At 34.4% G+C, this 20,195-nt stretch overlaps 1 protein-coding gene across 1 annotated transcript in view; it reads right to left on the reverse strand.

Annotated features, from left to right (window-relative positions):
* The window catches only part of LOC108091130 (eIF-2-alpha kinase activator GCN1), a 35,638-nt gene extending 16,605 nt beyond the window's left edge, over positions 1–19,033 (reverse strand). The window contains 2 exon segments of the mRNA XM_043209488.1: positions 18,748–18,850; positions 18,904–19,033. Of these exon segments, the coding sequence (XP_043065423.1) occupies positions 18,748–18,850; positions 18,904–18,918 (118 nt within the window). The 5' untranslated portion in view covers positions 18,919–19,033.
* Positions 19,034–20,195: the final 1,162 nt, after the last annotated feature.

The following is a 20,195-nucleotide window of genomic DNA, read 5'->3' on the forward strand; positions in this document are numbered from 1 at the left end:
ATGTTTACTATATGTTTTCGGGGTCGCTGAATCCGAATCCGAGGTCCAAAAAACCCCAGCACGTCAGGGTTCTGACATAACCTCAAAAAACCTCATACAAAAATATATTCGAGTCCGTGGGTCAGACCATGTTTATTATATGTTTTCAGGGTCGCTGAATCCGAATCTGAGGTCTAAAAAATTCCAGAATGTCAGGGTTACGACATAACATCAAAAAAAACCTGGAGTTTTTTAGACAACGGATTCGGATTCAGCGACCCCAAAAACATATGGTAAACATGGTCTGAGCCCAGAACTCTGAAAATAAAAATTTTATCAAGTTTTTGAGGTTATGTCGTAACCCTGACATTCTGGAGTTTTTTAGACCTCAGATTCGGATTCAGCGACCCTGAAAACATATAATAAACATGGTCTGATCCACGGACTCGAATATAATTTTGTATGAGGTTTTTTGAGGTTATGTCAGAACCCTGACGTGCTGGGGTTTTTTGGACCTCGGATTCGGATTCAGCGACCCCGAAAACATATAGTAAACATGGTCTGACCTCCAGGCCCGAAAAAATATTTTTTTTGTGTGGCTGTGTTATATGCTAATATGCTCGAATAATAATATGTCGAAAAAAATACAAAAATACATTTTTTAGCAGGGTTGGTAAGAACGCTGTAAACCAAGTTCTACACAATATTTTGAGCTTAAAATTTATATTTATACGAGGTGTGTTCAAAAAGTATCTCTAATTTTGTGTTTTTTCAAAAAATATTTATTTATTCATGAATATATATTTTGTCCCCTTCAAAGTAATCCCCATGAGATATTATGCACTTGTGCCAACGGTTTTTCCAATCTTCGAAGCACTTCAAAAAATCATTTTTTTTTAATCTTGTCCAGCTCCTCCTTCGATGCCGTCTTTATCTCGTCAAGCGTAGCGTAACGTCGTCCTTTCATGAGCCTCTTCAGTTTAGGAAAGAAGAAAAAGTTGATTTTGGCCAAAAAGTCGCGCACAAGCAACGATGTGTGAGCATGGGCGTTATCGTGGTGCAAAAGCCAATATTGTTCTTCCGCAAATCTGGGCGTTTTTGGCGGATTGCTTCGCGCAAATTGCGCATAACTTGCAGGTAATATTCCTCATTGACCATTCTTCCCTGTGGCAAGAACTCATGATGCACCACGCCCTATGCATCGAAGAAAACTGTCAGCAAAACTTTCACATTCGACCGAACTTGTCGCGCTTTTTTCGGTCTTGGTTCGTGCGACAGCTTCCATTGAGATGATTGAGCTTTGGTTTCCACGTCGTAACTATAAACCCACGATTGGTCACCAGTTATGACCCTCTGGAGCAAATTTAGGTCGTCGCGGACAGAGTTTAAAAACTCATTAGCAATATTCATGCGCTGCTGTTTTTGGTCGGAATTGAGTAATTTTGGTACGAATTTCGCGGCGACCCGTCTCATGCCCAAATCACTGATAACAAGAAAGAAAGCTAGCTTCGGCAAGCCGAAGCTTATATACCCTTGCAGTCATCAAATATTTCGAACAGAATACACAAAGGTTAAACAACATCGAAGCTATGACGACTTTTCTATTAATTTTCCATATTTTTGACTATTGTTCATATGGCAGCTACATATATGATATAGTCGTCCGATTTTGATGAAATTTTATTTGTTATTCAAGAGTCGTTAGAAAACCAGAGCTCGCAAATAACAGTTGACCGTTTTTCATCTAGTGCTCTGGGTGCGAGCACAACCGAAAAAGTTCATACTGTCTCGCTCTCGCTCTGAGCAAGAGCCCCTTGCTGTCATAATTTGTGTTTTCTGTTGAGCACTTTTCGTTGAGTTTTTTGCATTTCGGTCTTTCAATGAGCAGTGCGTAAGGAGCAGATCGAGAAACGCTCGCACAATGAGAGTCACCAAAAGACCGATTGACCGAAAAACTCAATGCAAACGGTCTTGGCATTTACACACACACGTTCAATTCACGAAGACGATTAATATATTTCGTCCGCAAAACCGATGTTTAACGATTTGCTTGCCTATACGTGCACTGTATACCAATACATATGCAATAGACCTTTTGCTTCACTGAAAACGACAAAACGGTCCTGGAGCAACCAGAACAAAACCGAATAGAAAAAATCGGTTTCGGTCTGAGCGCAACAGAACCCATTTACGAACTCATAAATCGGTCGTTCTCTGAGACTTTTCGTAAAGGGTTAGGAGAATACTGTTATTAGCAGACAACGAGAAACGGTCGACTGTTATTTGCGAGCTCTGTAGAAAACTCTATATTCCAAAAATCATGATTTTCTGAAGAGAAATAACGTTATCATTTTATTTCCGTTAAGGGGGGGGTAAGGTCAAATCATGCGAAAAAAGCCATGTTTTTGTGATTTTTTTCCTGACGACACAGTTAAAATTTATTTATTCAACCAACGGTATATTAAAGTATGACATTAGAAGAATGTTTTATCAAATTTTTACAAAAAAATATTAAAAAATATGGCAATGGTAGCAATTGTCCGGACGTGTCGCCAAAAAAAGTTGAATTGCGGTGCCCCTCATAACTCGGTGCTGGATCATACGAAATCAAAAAATGAAAGTTCATTCGTTAGATAATAGTTCGCCCCAGGTAACGCTGTGAAGGTTTTTTGAAAATTGCAATTTTTTAATTTTTTCGAAGACTTTGAAGTGAAAAACACAATTTTTTGGGAAAAAATCGGTTAATTTGTCATTGCAAAATCAAAATTATGAACAAAAAAAAAAAAAAACTCGACAGCGTTACCTCGTAAAATATGTACAGAAATAGTGTTTAAAATTTCAAAAAGATCGGTGCAGTAGTTTTGTAGTTATGAGGGGCACCGACTTTGAAAATAGCATGTTCGGCAAAATCGATTCAAAGTATTTTTATACGTGAAAATACGCCCAAATACGGTTGTTTAAAACGCTGTAACTCCGTTAGTTTGACTTTAATTGACTCAAAATTTTACACAATGTTCTCGACATATTAATCATTCAGAAAAAAAATAAAAAAAAATATAAAAAAAAAATTTTTAAAACCTTACCTTCCCCTTAATTCTATATAGATTTTTCGATCTTTCCAATGGCAGCTATATGATATAGTTGTCCGATTTTTATGAAATTTTTTTATAAATCAAGGTTAAAATACTTGATACTCAAAAAATCGTAGTCGTGTAATGAAAAACAATGACGTTATTAATTAATTTCCATTAATTCTATATATATTTTTTGATCTCTCCGATGGCAGCTATATGATAGAGTTATCCGATTTTGATAAAATTTAAACCGAAATTTAATAGTTAGAAAACACCATCTGGAAGAAATCAAGTCGATCTAATCAAAAACAACGGAGTGAGAATTTGTATTTCAATCTCTTGTATTGGAGCTGTTCATTATAGTCGCCCGATCCGGCCCGTTCCGACTTATATACTGCGTGCAATAACTACACACCTTTTGGGAAAGTTTCAGCAAGATAGCTTTAAAATAAATATATAAAATATATAAATAAATATAAAAAATTTCATACAAATCGGACAACTATATCATATAGCTGCCATAGGAAAGATCGAAAAATCTATATAGAATTAACGGAAATAAAATGATAAGATCGTTATTTCTTATCAGAAAATCATGATTTTTGGAATATAGAGTTTTCTAACGACTCTTGAATAACAAATAAAATTTCATCAAAATCGGACGACTATATCATATATGTAGCTGCCATATGAACATAAGTCAAAAATATGAAAAATTAATAGAAAAGTCGTCGTTGCTTCGATGTTGTTTAGCCTTTGTGTATTCTGTTCGAAATATTTGATGACTGCAAGGGTATATAAGCTTCGGCTTGCCGAAGCTAACTTCCTTTCTTGTTATTTGTAAAATGGGTAAATAACACTGTGCGACAAAATTTAACGAAATGTTTGTTTAAGTTACTTTTTTGATTGTTTTCGGTTAAGATGCATAAATTATGCACAAAAATATCTATGCCACCTTCTAAGTGATAGGATTTCTTTTTTTATGATAAATTTTATGAAATTATTATTATGAAAATAATTAACACAAAATATTATTATTTTTTTTACTTCCAATAAACTATTATTTTTTTTTAAAGTGAATTTTTTTCCAGATTTTTTTGGCTTTTTCAGAGGTATCCTCGCGTAACAAGTTCCATACAAAGTCGCCCAGAGTATAGAGCTGGGGGAAAAAAATTTTAAAGCATTGTGGTAAAAGCCTAACGGTATATTTGCTTAAGGGGTTATATACCTATTTCAAGCTCAAAAAATCGAAAAAAATTTTATAATTTTTTTTTGATGTACATACTTTCAACAATTTATCTGCAAAATTTTTTAGAGATCGGGGCACTAGAACCTAAGATACATTCGTTCATAGCGCACGGTGTACATGACTACATAATGTCCACCTAAAACTTTAAACGCGATTATCTCGGAATCACATTTTTGAGAAAAGGTCATTGCGGTGAGCATGATATCTCGGTATCCACTACATCGATCGATTTGAAATTTTGGGGGATTGTTTGTATATATAATAGCTAGTTCGTGAACGAAGGAATTTTATTTTCGACAAATTTTTCTATTTTTTTGGGGCAAAAAACTAAATTATTAGACCTCGAAAAATCGGTTTTTTTGAAAAAATAATCACTGTAACTGTAAAAAAATTTTTTCGTAAAATCCTTCGTTCACGAACTAGGTAACTCTATATACTAACGTAGTTTTTTTATTTTTTTTTTCTGTTGAGCCGTTTCCTTGTTTTCATGCTCACCGTGAGCCACTACTGAAAAAAGGACTTCTGCGGCAAGGACTATAACTTCCAAAATTATGAAAAGTTTCACTCGAAATTTTATACGAATTTACTTAAGGACACGTACGTTGATAAAATTTATATTGTATTTCAATAAAATAATGGTAACATGGTAAAAAAAAATAAATAAAAACCCTGTATTTCTCTGGAGAAAAAGGTATATAACCCCTTAAGGGGTTATCCTACCCTGGAGGCCCAAAAAAAGGCATATTTTCGTGAATTTTTATCATAGCTCCTGAGATATTCTTACAATTTTTGTTTATTGAATATGAATATATAATGCTTCAACTATAATCTGTAAAATTTTGAAAAGAAAATATTAAAAAATGAGCGAGTGAGAATGCCTAAAAGTTGACCCCATCAAAAATAGTGCCCTGGCGGTAGTCAAATTTTCTCCGCCAATTTTCATCTGAAATCAAAAATCCAAAATTTTTCTTTAAGTGTATGTGTCTGACTCGTGTTTGAACGAAGGATTTTTTTTTTTTTAATTAAAAATTGAATTTTTTACAACGTTTTTTTATAAAAAATTACGTTTTTTGCATACATTTTGACCATATTTCGTCCTATAAAATAAGTTATATTTGACCAAAAAAAAAATCCTTCGTTCAAATACGAGAAAAACATGTCTAAAAAAAGTGTACAAAAGGAGAAGTCGATCGGTGCAATAGTTTTCGAGAAAATTTGACTACCGACTTTGAAAAAGTCGTTTCGAGAAAAACGCGTTCAAAGTTTCAAACCCTTTGAAACGGCGCTTTAAATTTCCCCCATTCCTACAGTTTTCCTCCGATCGACTTGAAATTTTCGGACAACATTCCTTACACTTTTTACTATTATATAAAATTTTTTGAAAAAAATGAATTTTTTAAAAATTCAGGGGTAGGATAACCCCTTAATACATTTTAATTAATAGATATTGAACTTGCATAAAACGCTTATAACGGTGAAAAAATATTTTCCCAATATGTGATTATAATGCTGTGAAATATGCAAAAACACGCGTTTTTGGGACATTTGAGTGTGCGTAGAAGCTGATTGGCTATTGATATTAACAAATCCAAAAACTTATATTCTTATTTTTACTAGTAGAAGTGAAAAATAAGAAAAAATCAACTTAAACATTTTTTTGTCGCACAGTGTAATGTGATAAATAAATATTTCTTGTCACAATATTTTTTATACCCTTGCAGAGCAAAAGGGTATTATAATTTCAGTCAGAAGTTTGCAACGCAGTGAAGGAGACACCTCAGACCCCTTAAAGTATATATATTCTTGATCAGCATCACGAGTAGAATCAGAATACGTCTGTCCGTCTGTCCGTTTCCGCGCAAACTAGTCTCTCAGTTTTAAAGCTATCTTGCTGAAACTTTCCCAAAAGGTGTTTATGTTAGTTATTGCACGCAGTATATAAGTCGGAACGGGCCTGATCGGCCGACTTATATCGGATAGCTCCATACGAGAGAATGAAATAAAAAATTATCACGCCGTTGTTTTTGATCAGATCGACTTGATTTCTTCAAGATGGCGTTTTCGAACTGTTATTGAATTTCGGATTAAATTTGATCAAAATCGGCTAACTCTATCATATAGCTGCCATAGGAGCGATCAAAAAATATATATAGAATTAATGGAAATAAATTGATAACATCGTTGTTTTTTATCCCACGAGCATGATTTTGTGAATATCAAGTTTTTAAAAACTCTTATATTGAGAACAAAGTTTCATAAAAATCGGAGAACTATATCTTATAGCTGCCATAGGAAAGATCGAAAAATCTATATAGAAACTAGCTGACCCGGCAAACTTTGTTTTGCCACCAGATGACTTTATAATTTCTGTACAAAAATTACTCAGTTCTAGACTTACATATGTATTTATGTATGTATGTTTAAGTTATTGTATTTGCGTCTGGCATAAAATGAATCCAGGTTATTATAATCACAACGTGCATTCACGCGATTGGCAAGTGCGCTTCCGGAATCCTCTCCGCCCATAAAGTAGATTTGTAAGAATTTATGTGGTTCATTTGGCATTGGCAGCAATGAGCCCATTTTATGATAAACTTGGCCTCTAATTTTGAATGTAGAATTGTAATTTCGACCATTTGCATTAGTATTTCGAACTATTTCTATTGCTTCGAACGATGTCATTTGAAAGCATAAATTAAATGATCGAATTGACTTCAGGAACACGTTAGAATCTGTATCCGTGCCGATAAGTAAGCCGTTCAATGGTTCAGGTGGTGTTTCAATTTCTGGTAGTTGCACTTTTCCTGACGCGCAACACATCCCAGCTGGCTCATTTTTAAATTTCATAGCATGACAATGCGGACATTCCTTGTCCATAGCACCGATTACCACTTTTGAGTGAGCATAATACTCAATCTCGAGCTCATACTGGAATGCTAGACGCAGTAATGAATGGTCATTTGTTCTGCCTCTATTGACTGTGACACGGCGTGGTTGTCGTTGTTCTAATCTTCTGACTTCATTGCGTTCAGCTCGTGTAACTTCTGGCTCTTCTCTGACTTCATTGTGTTCAGCTCGTGTATCTTCTGGCTCTTCTAGATGCAATTGCGCTATTCTTTCGGATCTTCTATTTCGCATGTATCGAGTACCCGCTTTGCGTTTTCTTGGCATAGCTCACTGGACAAAACACTCATAAATAGAATTAATGATTTTACTTAATGATTAAGGATTTTTGCCACAGTTTAAATTGATTTAAAATGCTATGGTAGCGTGTTTTTGTCAGTGTGATGAGGTAGAAACTCACTTTATATGCGATTTTTGCTATGTCGAACACGATTTAAGAGGATGAAAAATAGACGTTGGGTAATTGTCAGACTTACTCAATACGCTTACAAAATTTTAAGAGAATCGGTATAGCCGTTTCGGAGGAGTAAGGTCACAAAAACTGTGACACGAGAATTTTATATACAGTCGAGTCCCGATAATTCGAAATGGCAAGGGGATCACTTTTTTTTACGAATTAGACGGAAATTCGATTTATCAAGATTTTTTTCAAGGGATTTTTTTTTTTAGGGAACAGAATTTTTTACGAATTATCGCGATTTTTGATTTATCGGGGTACGAATTATCGGGATTCGACTGTATTAGATAACGGAAATCAAATTGTAACATCGTTGTTTTTCTTCAGACAAGCATGATTTTTGGAATATAGAGTTTTCTAACGACTCTTGAATACCGAATTAAATTTCATCGAAATCGGACGAGTATATCATATAGCCGTCATTTAAACAATAGTCGAAAATATAGAAAATGAATAGAAAAATCGTCTTAGCTTCGATGTTGTTTAGCCGTTATATATTTTTTTCGACATATTTGATGACTGCAAGGGTATAAAAGCTTCGGTTTGCCGAAGCTAGCTTCCTTTCTTGTTTTCTTTTGCGAAAAATCTTTACCTCCATATAAGGGCCTCCAAAAAATTTTTTTATACGGGGCCCCGACAAGGCACGCTACGCCACTGTCCAAAACACATGCAAGCAAAGCAGTTGTCAACAATTAAGTGAACATTCAAAATGGCCGAGCTTGTCGGCATAAGTGAGAGGCACGAGTACCAACATTACGCCACAAAAAAAATCGAAATTCGATAAGAGGTCACCCGCGAAAATTCAAAATTCGCGATACTTTTTGAGCACACCTCGTATTCTATTTATATTTATACTGTCGAAATATATGTTAATAAATTATAATGAAACAATAAATTATAATCGAAGCAACAGTCCCTATATGGGACATTCTTTTACAAACCGTACGGATTCGAGAAAATTTTTTTTTTCATATCTCAGAATTGAATGAAAATTTTTTTATAGCTTCTATGGAAGATTTTATTCGACACGTGTAAAAGGATTTTACTCCAAAATAGTTTTTTATTTATTTTTTCTATATATTAAATATATTATCTCCGCTTCCAGTAGTCATAATAAAAATTTTTTTTTTATTCAATAGGTATTAATGTTGCCTTTCAAGTTTTTTTACTTACAATTTTTTTATTTGTTCAGAAAAAAAAATTATAAACAATTTAATGGTTTCAAAGCTGATCCCCACAACATTTATAATTAGGAAAATTACAATTTAATTCTATACGTCATTCCTAAGAAAAAACACTTGGATTTAGAGTGGGGTCTCTATTAGGTAATAAGATATAAAATAACATTGATCGCGCTGCGGCAGCATGTGGAGCGCGCGCTGCACGAAGAGTCGAAAATTATCTAATTTCTCTTGATCTGATGAAGACCCCACTCTAATTCCTTTTACTGTTTATTAAGCGAAATATAGGGATAATAAATTGATTTTTTTCAATTAAATAAGTTGTGGGGATCGGCATTGAAATGTCGATATAATGATTAATTTGTTACTAATAAATAAATAAAAAATTAAATTAAAAAATAAAATTTTTTTTTGAAAACTGAATTCTTGAACTAAATAATAAAAAAAAAATTGTAACGATACGATTAATAGAACAAGAGATAATTGATTTAACGTGTTCAAGGATAGAGAAAACCATTGATATTGTCAAAAATCATAACTTTGTAAAAAAAAATTTTTTAAGCAAAATACCGATACACGTGTCTTTTTATTTTGCTTCCTACACCTGGAAAAAAATTTTGACAAAAATCGGAATTGTGACGCAAAAAAAGGTGTACGATTTGTAAAAGAATGTCCCATATATGAGATTATGATGGACTAAAAGAAAAGGGCTTTAAGGGGGGAAATACAATTAGAAGACCTGAAATGAGGGCCATCTTTGGGAGTGTATTGCAAGTAGGGTATTAAATGAATCTTAGCGATTCTTTTTGCATGTTATTAGGTAATTATTGAGCAATAAAAATCAGTCAAGTTTTTTGAAAAATATTGTAATTAAGCCCATTTATGAGCAATAATGTGGAGTCGTGTTTTTAGGGAAGGACTTTGCGCCGTGCAGTCTCCAGGTCCAGGATCACGACTTAAACAAAAAACAGCAACTGGGCTTTAAACTTAAAGGTTCAGCACTCACCATGAATAAAAGCAAATTTAAAAAAAATTATTTTTCCATTAAAAAATTTGAGGTTAAAAAAAAATTTAAAAAAAACGCTTTTTTTTTTACTTTGATTGTAAAAAAAACATGTTATAACAAACAAATATGAAAAACCGTTATATTCATGGTGTGGAGAATTTAATTTCAAACATAATGCAAAAAACCGCATTCGATTTAAATAAAATCTCTGACCTGTACATTGCACGGCGATTTTGAAAACACGACTTTTCAGTAGAAGCGTTTGAAGTTTACTTTTGTGCATGTCCGCCATATGACACGCCCTCACTAAATTGCTTATAACTTTGAAAATAAGTACCGGACGGCTTTAAGCTTTTAAAGGCTTATTCCCAGATATATTTAGAGTACATTAAGCCAAAAAAAAATTTTTCGAAAAAAAAAATTTTCTAATTGTATTTCCCCCCTTAATGTCAAACAGTCTATATTAAATGAAAATAAAGCTCCACAGCCAATGTTCAAGGAAGAGTTGGAGCCGGAAAGCATGCATTTGAAAAGTAATGAAGTTCACTTAATACATAAGCTTAAATGTTTATTGCACCGTAGGACTACCGTTAAGGAACCGCATAAGCGAAATTGTCGCGTGCAATGCATGAACTGTCAGGAATATGACCACACGGAGATGCACATTCAACTGAGGGCCGCCCTATCATTAAGGAGAACCATTCTGCCAAATCGACTATATCGGATAGCTCCCATACGAGAGATTGAAAAAATTTGAATGTAAAAACCGGTATGTCATTAGCAAACAACCTAATACTTTTCGATCTTTCCTATGGCAGCTATATGCTAGAGCAGTGTTTCCCAAACTTTTCAGGACCGCGACCCATCTACACAAAAAATTGCAAGATCTATATGACAATTAGTACCACCAAAAATCTACCCGCGACCCACTAGTGGGTTGCGACCCACACTTTGGGAAATACTGTGCTAGAGTCATCCGATTTTGATCAAATTTAATTCGAAATTTGAAAGTAGTTAAAAACACAATCTGAAAGAAATCAAGTCGATATGATCAAAAACAACTTCGTATTAATTTTTTTCAATCTCTCGTATGGCAGCTATCCGATATAGTCGATTGCATGATAGCTTTAAAACTGAGAAACTATTTTACATAGAAACAGCCAAAAGCAAAAACGTACAGACGTATTTCACTTCAAATCGTGATGCTGATCAAGAATATATATTCTTTATGGGGTCTGAGATGTCTCCTTCACAGCGTTGCAAACTTCTGACTGAAATTATAACACTCTCTGCAAGAGTATAAAAAAAATTAAGTTCTCCGTAACACTTGCAATGTTGACAGTGGCATATGGTGAAACTGAGTAAAAAAAAAATTTTCAAGTGGCGCAAACTCTTTCAAGATGTCGGGAAGGTGTCAATGATGTGTCTCGCTCTGAACGCCCAAGCATATCGACAATTGATAAAAAAGTTTAAGCTGTATACAAAATATTTTTGGAAAATCATCGAATCATGAAGTGGTTGAAGATGTCGTTGTATCACTTAAACCGTGCCATTAATTTTTTTCTAAAGTCTTGGGCTTGAGATAGTGTAAGCGGAGTTAGTACAGAATTTGCGAAATTTTGACCAAAGCTGTGTAATGACGACAACAACTACCCAGATATACTCAAACGGGTCATAACTGTTGACGAATCATGAGTACATGATATCGAAACAAGAGCCAAATAGTCCCAACGGAAGCGACCATAAAAGCCAAGGCCGAAAAAAAGCGCCAATTTCGATAAAAATTTGACCATATATGCGAGAAACAATTCATGTTCGAAATATAAAGGGCGAATTTAAGTTTAGGGTCCAATAGGGCGCCAAGATCGTCAACAAGCGTTATGCTTTCAAAGAAATTTTCACTTAGCGAACAGGTGACATTATGCGGATTGACCCGATAAAACGTCACCAGCTTGCACTTGCTTTTTAAATTTAGTAAGTTATATAGTTATCTGATTTTGATAAAAATTAATTACAAATTTAAGCATCGTTAAAAAACTCCAAATTCCAAAAATCATACTGGTTTGATAAAAAAACAACTATAATATAAAAAACAACTATGATATGATTATGATTTTCACCTTTCCGTGAAAATATCGTATGTAGCTTTTTTTCGAAATTGAGATTTTAATGCAAAATTGTTAGGCACCTAATGTCTCACTACCCTGTGCAATATTATAACTGAAAGCCATATAGTTCCGATAAAAATTAAGTTTCAATTTTATCGTATGTTACAATGTGCGCACGAAATTATCGTATGTCCATACAAATTTTTTTTCATTTGCATGGAAATACTGCAATCGGACGAAAATACCGAAACACAAAAATAAAGAAAAAGCATCTCCTGTAAAATTTGATTTTTCAACATACGATACATTCGCGGAAATGCGTCGATATAGTTTTGTTGTTTACATGAGCTTCCACGTTAAAAATTACAGTCGATTGAAATGGAGTTCACAAACGCAGAAATTAGGGCAATTTTGAAATTCTATTTCGCACAGGGAAAACTACTGCGGAATCTCGCAGACAGATTATTGCTGTCTTTGGAGATAACAAACTTTCGATTCAAACCGCCGAACAGTGGTTTAGGCGATTCTGAAGTGGCAATTTTGATACCGAAACACCCAAGCCTTCCGGACGACCAGTGACCGTTGCTACGGATAAAATCATGGAAATAGTGGATCGAGATCGTCATGTGACTATTAGAACCATCGCAAAGGAGCTGCAACTAAGCACGGAAACCGTCCATAGGCATTTAAAGTCGAAAAATTTAACAAAAAATCTCGATGTATGAGTCCCTCATGAGTTATCCCAAAAAAACCTTTTCGGCCGTGTATCAATCTGCGAATCTTTGTTGCACCGTAATAAACTCGACTCATTTCTGGATCGGTTAGTCACTGGTGATGAAAAATGGATCACATATGACAACATAAAGCGTAAAAGATCGTGGTCGAAGCACGGTGAGTCGTCTCTAACGGTGGCAAAGCCAGGACTGACGGCTCAGAAGGTGTTGCTAAGTGTATGGTGGGATATCAGAGGAATTATCCATTATGAAGTGCTGCCCTAAGGCCAAACCATCAATTCTGACCTCTACTGTGAACAACTGGAGCGATTGAAGATTGCACTTGAACAGAAGCGGCCAGCCATGGTGAATCGTAAGGGCGTTGTGTTCCATCATGACAACGCCAGGCCCCTTACATCTTTGGTGACGCATCACAAGCTACGGGAGCTTGGTTGGGAAGTGTTAATGCATCCACCTTATAGTCCGGACATTGCCCCAAGCGTTTACCATCTGTTTTCGGCCATGCAACATTTTTTCGATGGACAAAAATTCAGTTCAAGGGAGGATTGTGAAAATCGAATCGCCGAGTTTTTTGCCAGTAGGGACAAGGACTTCTTTAGAAGAGGCACATACAAGTCACCATCAAAATGGAAGAAAATCATCGAAGACAACGGTACATATAACACTTAAATCGGACAATGCTAACTATGTTAAATTCGTCGTCAACAAGAAAGGAAGCTAGCTTCGGCAATATACCCTTGCAGTCATCAAATATTTCGAACAGAATACACAAAGGCTAAACAACATCGAAGCTATGACGACTTTTCTATTTATTTTCCATATTTTTGACTATTGTTCATATGGCAGCTATATGATATAGTCGTCCGATTTTGATGAAATTTTATTTGTTATTTAAGAGTCGTTAGAAAACTCGATATTCCAAAAATCATCACAACGATGGTTTCATTTTATTTCCGTTAATTCTATATAGATTTTTCGATCTTTCCTATGGCTCCTATAGTAGTCCGATTTTTAAATCAAGGCTAGTTAAAAAATTTGATACTCAAAAAATAATAGTCGTGTGTTGAAAAACAATGACGTTATCAATTAATTTCCATTAATTCTATATATATTTTTTGATCTCTCCTATAGCAGCTATATGATAGAGTTATCCGATTTCGATAAAATTTAAACCGAAATTCAATAGTTAGAAAACGTCATCTGGAAGAAATCAAATCGATCTGATCAAAAACAATTGAGTGAGAATTTTTTTTTTCAAGTCGGCTCGTTCCGTTTTATATATTGCGTGCAATAACTACACAACTTTTCGGAAAGTTTCAGCACGATAGCTTCAAAACTGAGAGACCAGTTTACATAGAAACAGACAGACGGACCGACGGACAGACGTACAGACGGATTTCGATTCAGATCGTGGTGCTGATCAAGAATATATATACTTTATGGGGTCTGAGGTACCTCCTTCATTGCGTTGCAAACTGCTGACTGAAATTATGATACCCTTTGCTCTGCAAGGGTATAAAAATCAAAAAAGAAACCGGTATGTCATTACCAAACAACCTAATATATATATAATAGAATTAACGGAAATAAAATCATATTATAGTTGTTTCTTATCAAAAAGTTACGATTTTTGAAATTTTTTAGTTTTTGAACGATTCTTAAATTTTTAATTAATTTTTATCAAAATCAGATAACTATATAACTTACTAAATTTAAACAGCTTCAAGTGCAAGCTGGTGACGTTTTGTCGGGTTAATCCGCATAATGTCACATATTCGCTAAGTGGAAATTCCTTAGAAAGAATAATTGTTGACGATCTTGGCGCCCTCTTGGACCCTAAACTTAAATTCTTTCTTCATATTTCGAAGATGGTTCATTAAGCTAGGGGAATGCTAGGGTTTATAAAACGATAGTCGAAAGACATTGAGGATCTTTACATTACCAAAACTTTATTCATATCGTTGGTGCGGCCAATCGTTAAGTATGGGGCACTCATTTGGAGTCCTCAACACGGAGTACACGCTGATCGTATAGAATCAGTCCAAAAAAACAATTTTTGCCCTGGAAACCGGAATGCAAACCTATTTCTACCCTCCTATTCTAATAGATTGCTCCTCATTAAGTTGCCCTCCCTTACTAATCGTAGAACGATGCTTGGTACTGTGTTTATTTATAACCTTATACGTGGTGAAATTGACAGTCCTTACTTGTTGAGTAGACTAAATTTCTCGGTTCCAAGTACATTAACTAAAAACTATGTTCCTTTAGTTTTAAAACATTGTAAATCTATTTTTAACGTGCATGAGCCTTTCAGAGTAGTTTGTTCTGAATATAATAGACTGTTTCCTAAAGTATCTAATACTGACTCTCTGCACCTCCTAAAGCAATTAGTACTAACATTTCTGGCACAAATTAAATTTAAAATTTCTTTCGCTTGTAATTTTTTTCTCTTCTTTTAATATCACGTCCAAATTTCAGGGAATTGTGCCGTTCGATACACGGCTGTCGCCCCTTGGACGGATGGGCAGGTGGTAGGCCGTAGCACTACGCGCGAAAAAAAAATATTATATAGCTGCCATAGGAAAGATCGAAAAATCTATATAGAATTAACGGAAATAAAATGAGAACATTGTTGTTTCTCATCAGACAACCATGCTTTTTGGAATCAAGACTTTTTTAAAGTCTCCTGAATTTCGAATTAAATTTTATGAAAATTGGACGACTATTATACATTTAGCTGTCAAATGAACAATCGTTAGAAATATAAAACCTTAATAAAACAAGAAAGAAAGCTAGCTTTGGCAAGCCGATGCTTATATACCCTCGCAGTCATCAAAATTTTGATCATATTTAATTCGAAATTCGATGGAAGTTAAAAAAAACACTATCTATCTATCAATCTCTTGTATGGGAGCTATTTGATATAGGCGCCCGATCCGGCCCGGACTTATATAGGTTAAATAGGAAAAGTTTCAGCAACATAGCTTTAAAACTGAGAGACTTGTTAACATAAAAACAGTCAGGAGGACAGACGTATTTCGTATCGTGATGCTGATTAAGAATATATATACTTTATAGGGTCTTCACTGCGTTGCAAACTTCTGACTGAAATTATAATACCCTTTGCTCTGCAAGGGTATAAAAATCGATACAATTTCAATGTTGTTTGTTTGACATATTTGATAATTGCAAGGGTATATAAGCTTCGGCTTGCCAAAGCTAGCTTCCTTTCTTGTTACAACAAAATTTGATATATGTATTATATATGATGTATATATTTTGATAGCAAAAAAACAACCGAGAATGCAAAACAACTTTAACCTTCACATCTCTCACACCAAAAAAAAATTATTTACTTAAAATTTAATACAGATGTTCAAAACAAAAAAAAAAATCGATTATCGAAAATACGTTGCCCGGAAAATTTAAAAATTCACTTTACTTTTTAAATGTTTCGACCTTGTCCATGCGCGAAACAGGGAAACTCCAAGTTTATTTCACAAAATTTTGATCATCGCCAAGGCCTAGTTTTGGAAATTGTAAGCGTTTAAAACCGAATGGTAATCTGTTGGTATCATTTGTATTTCATTTTATGATTGTTTCCTCAATGACGTTATTCAATCTCCTTTTTAACTAGGGTTGTTGATAATATATCAAAATATCAATATATCGATATTTTTTTTGACAAAAATAAATATTTATATCATGACATTTTTTAACCTGATATATCAAATATCGCTAATTTTTTTTATATATTTTTGATATTTCCTAATTGGTCACTCTGATGTGATTACCCGGAAGCCAAGGAGATGAGCGCGCCAAAAATTTATTTTTATGTGGATTTGTGTGTATTTCCGCGAATTTTTGTGTTTGTACCAGAGCTCGCAAATAACAGTTGACCGTTTTCATCTAGTGCTCTCGGTGCGAGCACAACCGAAAAAGTTCATACTGTCTCGCTCTCGCTCTGAGCAAGAGCCCCTTGCTGTCATCATTTGTGTTTTCTGTTGAGCACTTTTCGTTGAGTTTTTTGCATTTCGGTCTTTTAATGAGCAGTGCGTAAGGAGCAGATCGAGAAACGCTCGCACAATGAGAGTCACCAAAAGACCGATTGACCGAAAAACTCAATGCAAACGGTCTTGGCATTTACACACACACGTTCAATTCACGAAGACGATTAATATATTTCGTCCGCAAAACCGATGTTTAACGATTTGCTTGCCTATACGTGCACTGTATACCAATACATATGCAAAAGACCTTTTGCTTCACTGAAAACGACAAAACGGTCCTGGAGCAACCAGAACAAAACCGAATAGAAAAAAAACGGTTTCGGTCTGAGCGCAACCGAACCCATTCACGCACCCATAAATCGGTCGTTCTCTGAGACTTTTCGTAAAGGGTCAGGAAAAGACTGTTATTAGCAGACAACGAGAAACGGTCGACTGTTATTTGCGAGCTCTGGTTTGTACACGAATTCCGTGTAATTGATCTGATTTGCTCTCGAGTTTTTTCCGCTAATTTCGTGTTAGTGATTTTGTTTTTAATTTTCTATAAATTACTTGTAATAGGAAAAAGGCAAAGTAAAATCAGGATAATATATAAATGTATGTATGTATTTAAAATAAAGCATTGAGCAACTGTGCAGCGAAAATCGTTAAAAAAAAAGAATTTTTGTTAAATTTTGGTTGATTAATAAAAATAAATATGTAAATTAAATAAATATCAAAAATACTTCATATATCGATATTTTTCCGAAATATTTAAAAAAATCACGATGATATTTTTCAAAAGTGGAAATATTATTGATACGATATTTTTGAAATATCATGCAACCCTATTTTTAACAATAAGGAATTTTCGGATCATAATGGAATGCAGCCTTTTTTTATGTCATGTTTGCTGTCGATTTCCTATGTCACTCACTTAATAACGCAATTCTGAAACAGAAATCGGTTAGGACGTGATCCACTAGGACAATCCATTAGGATTGGACTACTTTATCGTATACCTGCCATAGGATAAGGAAATAAATAGAAAACTCAACATGATGAATGCATCGAAAGAACAGCAAACCATAAAAAGAAATCTTGATTCGTTATTAAATAAACAGTCAAAAAACAAAAACAAAATATTTCAAAAGAAACAAAAACAAAACAAAATCTAAGACTATACATGCTTGACATAAAGTTTTTAATCATTTTAATTTAACATAGTTTTATTTTTCTGGGCAAAAGGCCTGCCTTAAGATTGTCCCTTGTGGTAGCCCGCCTGACCGTAGTTGTAATAATCCGATACCAGACGACTGCATTAATTGTCAAATCACTAGCGGAGTATTGCAAATACGGTCAGACGGGCCCAAAATTTGTAGTACCAATCGCATCTTTTATTGCTTATAGCAAAAAGACCTTGCTATATTTTCATTTTCCGCAAACGGATTTCGAAGTTTGGCACGATTTTAGTTTCCTGCGCGCCACGATTTGAGGACATATTTTGGGTCCAAAATAAACACAATAAACAAATTTTTTGAGGTAATTGTTATAAAAAAAAACCAAGCTATAAAGTTTTATAAAAAAAAACACAATTTATGTATTTCATTTTTTACGGTGTTTTGCACATGTAAGTCATTACCCATTTATGATAAACACCGGTTTAAACAATTTTTTTCCATAAACTTTATCTCGGTTTTTAGTAATTTTTATTGTAGTTTATAGTAGTAGTAGTTCAAACACTCGATATTCCAAAAGCATGCTTGTGTGATAAAAAAACAAAGGCGCTTTAATTCGTTTTCCATTAATTTTGTATAGATTTTCCTATGAAGCTATATGTCAATCGGTCCGGTCTGTTCCAACATACATATGTATATAGAAACGGACAGACTTATATGTATGTATATCGATTCAGATGGGGATGCTTAGAAATAACAAATATACATGTACATTTTTTCAGTGTATAAATGTTGCTATCGACAGTCGTATAGAAGTATAAAAGAAATACTGTGGTTTTTTTTTAAACATTCGCTAACACCCACAAATTAAACATTTTTATAAAAACTTACCGGGGTTTTCTAAAACTGCCGAAACATTTCTAAACAAAATTGGTCGATCCTCAACCGGAACATTAAGAACTCTGCCGGGCAAGTCTTTTAAAGCTCCAGATAACTAAATAATAAGAACGTTTACAAAAATAATTTGTCATTGTTTCAAAATATAACCTGTTCGTCCACCATGTTAATAAAACGTGCACCGCATGAAATATAGGAAACTACTGCGTGGCCGATAAATGTCTTTTGAACAAAAAAATCTAAAACACTTTTAATAATGTGCCTCCACCAACGTGAAGGTCTAAATAGCAGCACTGTCTTGACCTCAAAATGTAAATCCAATCCGTCCTTTTACAGTGAATTCTCACAGAGCACTTTTCACCATTGATTTACTGGATAATACACTCTTCCTACATGGTCAATCTGTTGATCAAAAATGAATTAAACATTATGGTCTATGGAGTCCTAATGAAGGGCACGAGGTAATTGTTTACAAGTGCGGTGCACGGTAAATACAGCGTAAAAAATTAAGTAAAATATGGAAACGATGTGTTTTTTTCTAAAACTTCGAAATCCGTTGGCGGAGAGTGAAAATTTTGCACCGTTTTTTGTTATTAACAATTAAAAATTCGATTTGTAGTACAAATTCGGATCTGAGTGACCGTATTTGCATGTGATGTGCCGATTATTGCACTCGTCTGGCGGCGGATTATTGCAAATACGGTCACTCTGATACGAATTTGTACTACAAATCGCATCTTTAATTGTTAATAACAAAAAAACGGTGCAAAATTTTCACACTCCGCCAACGGATTTCGAAGTTTTAGAAAAAACCACATCGTTTCCATATTTTACTTAATTTTTTTACGCTGGATTTACCGTGCACCGCACTTGTAAACATTTACCCAGGGAATGAAATTTTTCGATATATCGCACCGTTAACAAGATATCGAGCCTTAAATATCGGATTATGGTGCGCGAGTTACCACACACGCATCGCAGACTTACAGCTGTGTGCATATACGCCGATCTTAGAAACCTAAAGAAACCTCATCGACAACTACATGAAATCTGCCGACCATGTAAAATTCCATACTCCACTTTAATTTGTCAGCTATGCAGTTCCCATACCCCATTCCATTTCATTCTCATACATTCCTCTTGATTCCATAAGTTAGTTTTTAGTTTACAAAAGAATAAATGACCATTATATTTTTGACTGTGAACGAAGAAGGTTGTTTGAAGGTGAACATCATAACTCGTGAACGGATCATCTTAAAAATAAAAAAGTGATATGCGATATATATTTCTCGAAGTAAGCAGGAAGAACTTTTTTTTTAAAGTTTTTTGTCTATTTTTTGGAGCACTTGAAAGTGTAAAGTGCGATTAGAGCAAAAAAAAGGGCTTTTTTATTTTACATCTATCTCAACGACACAAATAATTTTTAATTTGTACTATCATTG

Source organism: Drosophila ficusphila, unplaced genomic scaffold (assembly GCF_018152265.1).
Source record: "Drosophila ficusphila isolate 14025-0441.05 unplaced genomic scaffold, ASM1815226v1 contig_128, whole genome shotgun sequence".
NCBI classification, from domain to species: Eukaryota; Metazoa; Arthropoda; class Insecta; order Diptera; family Drosophilidae; genus Drosophila; species Drosophila ficusphila.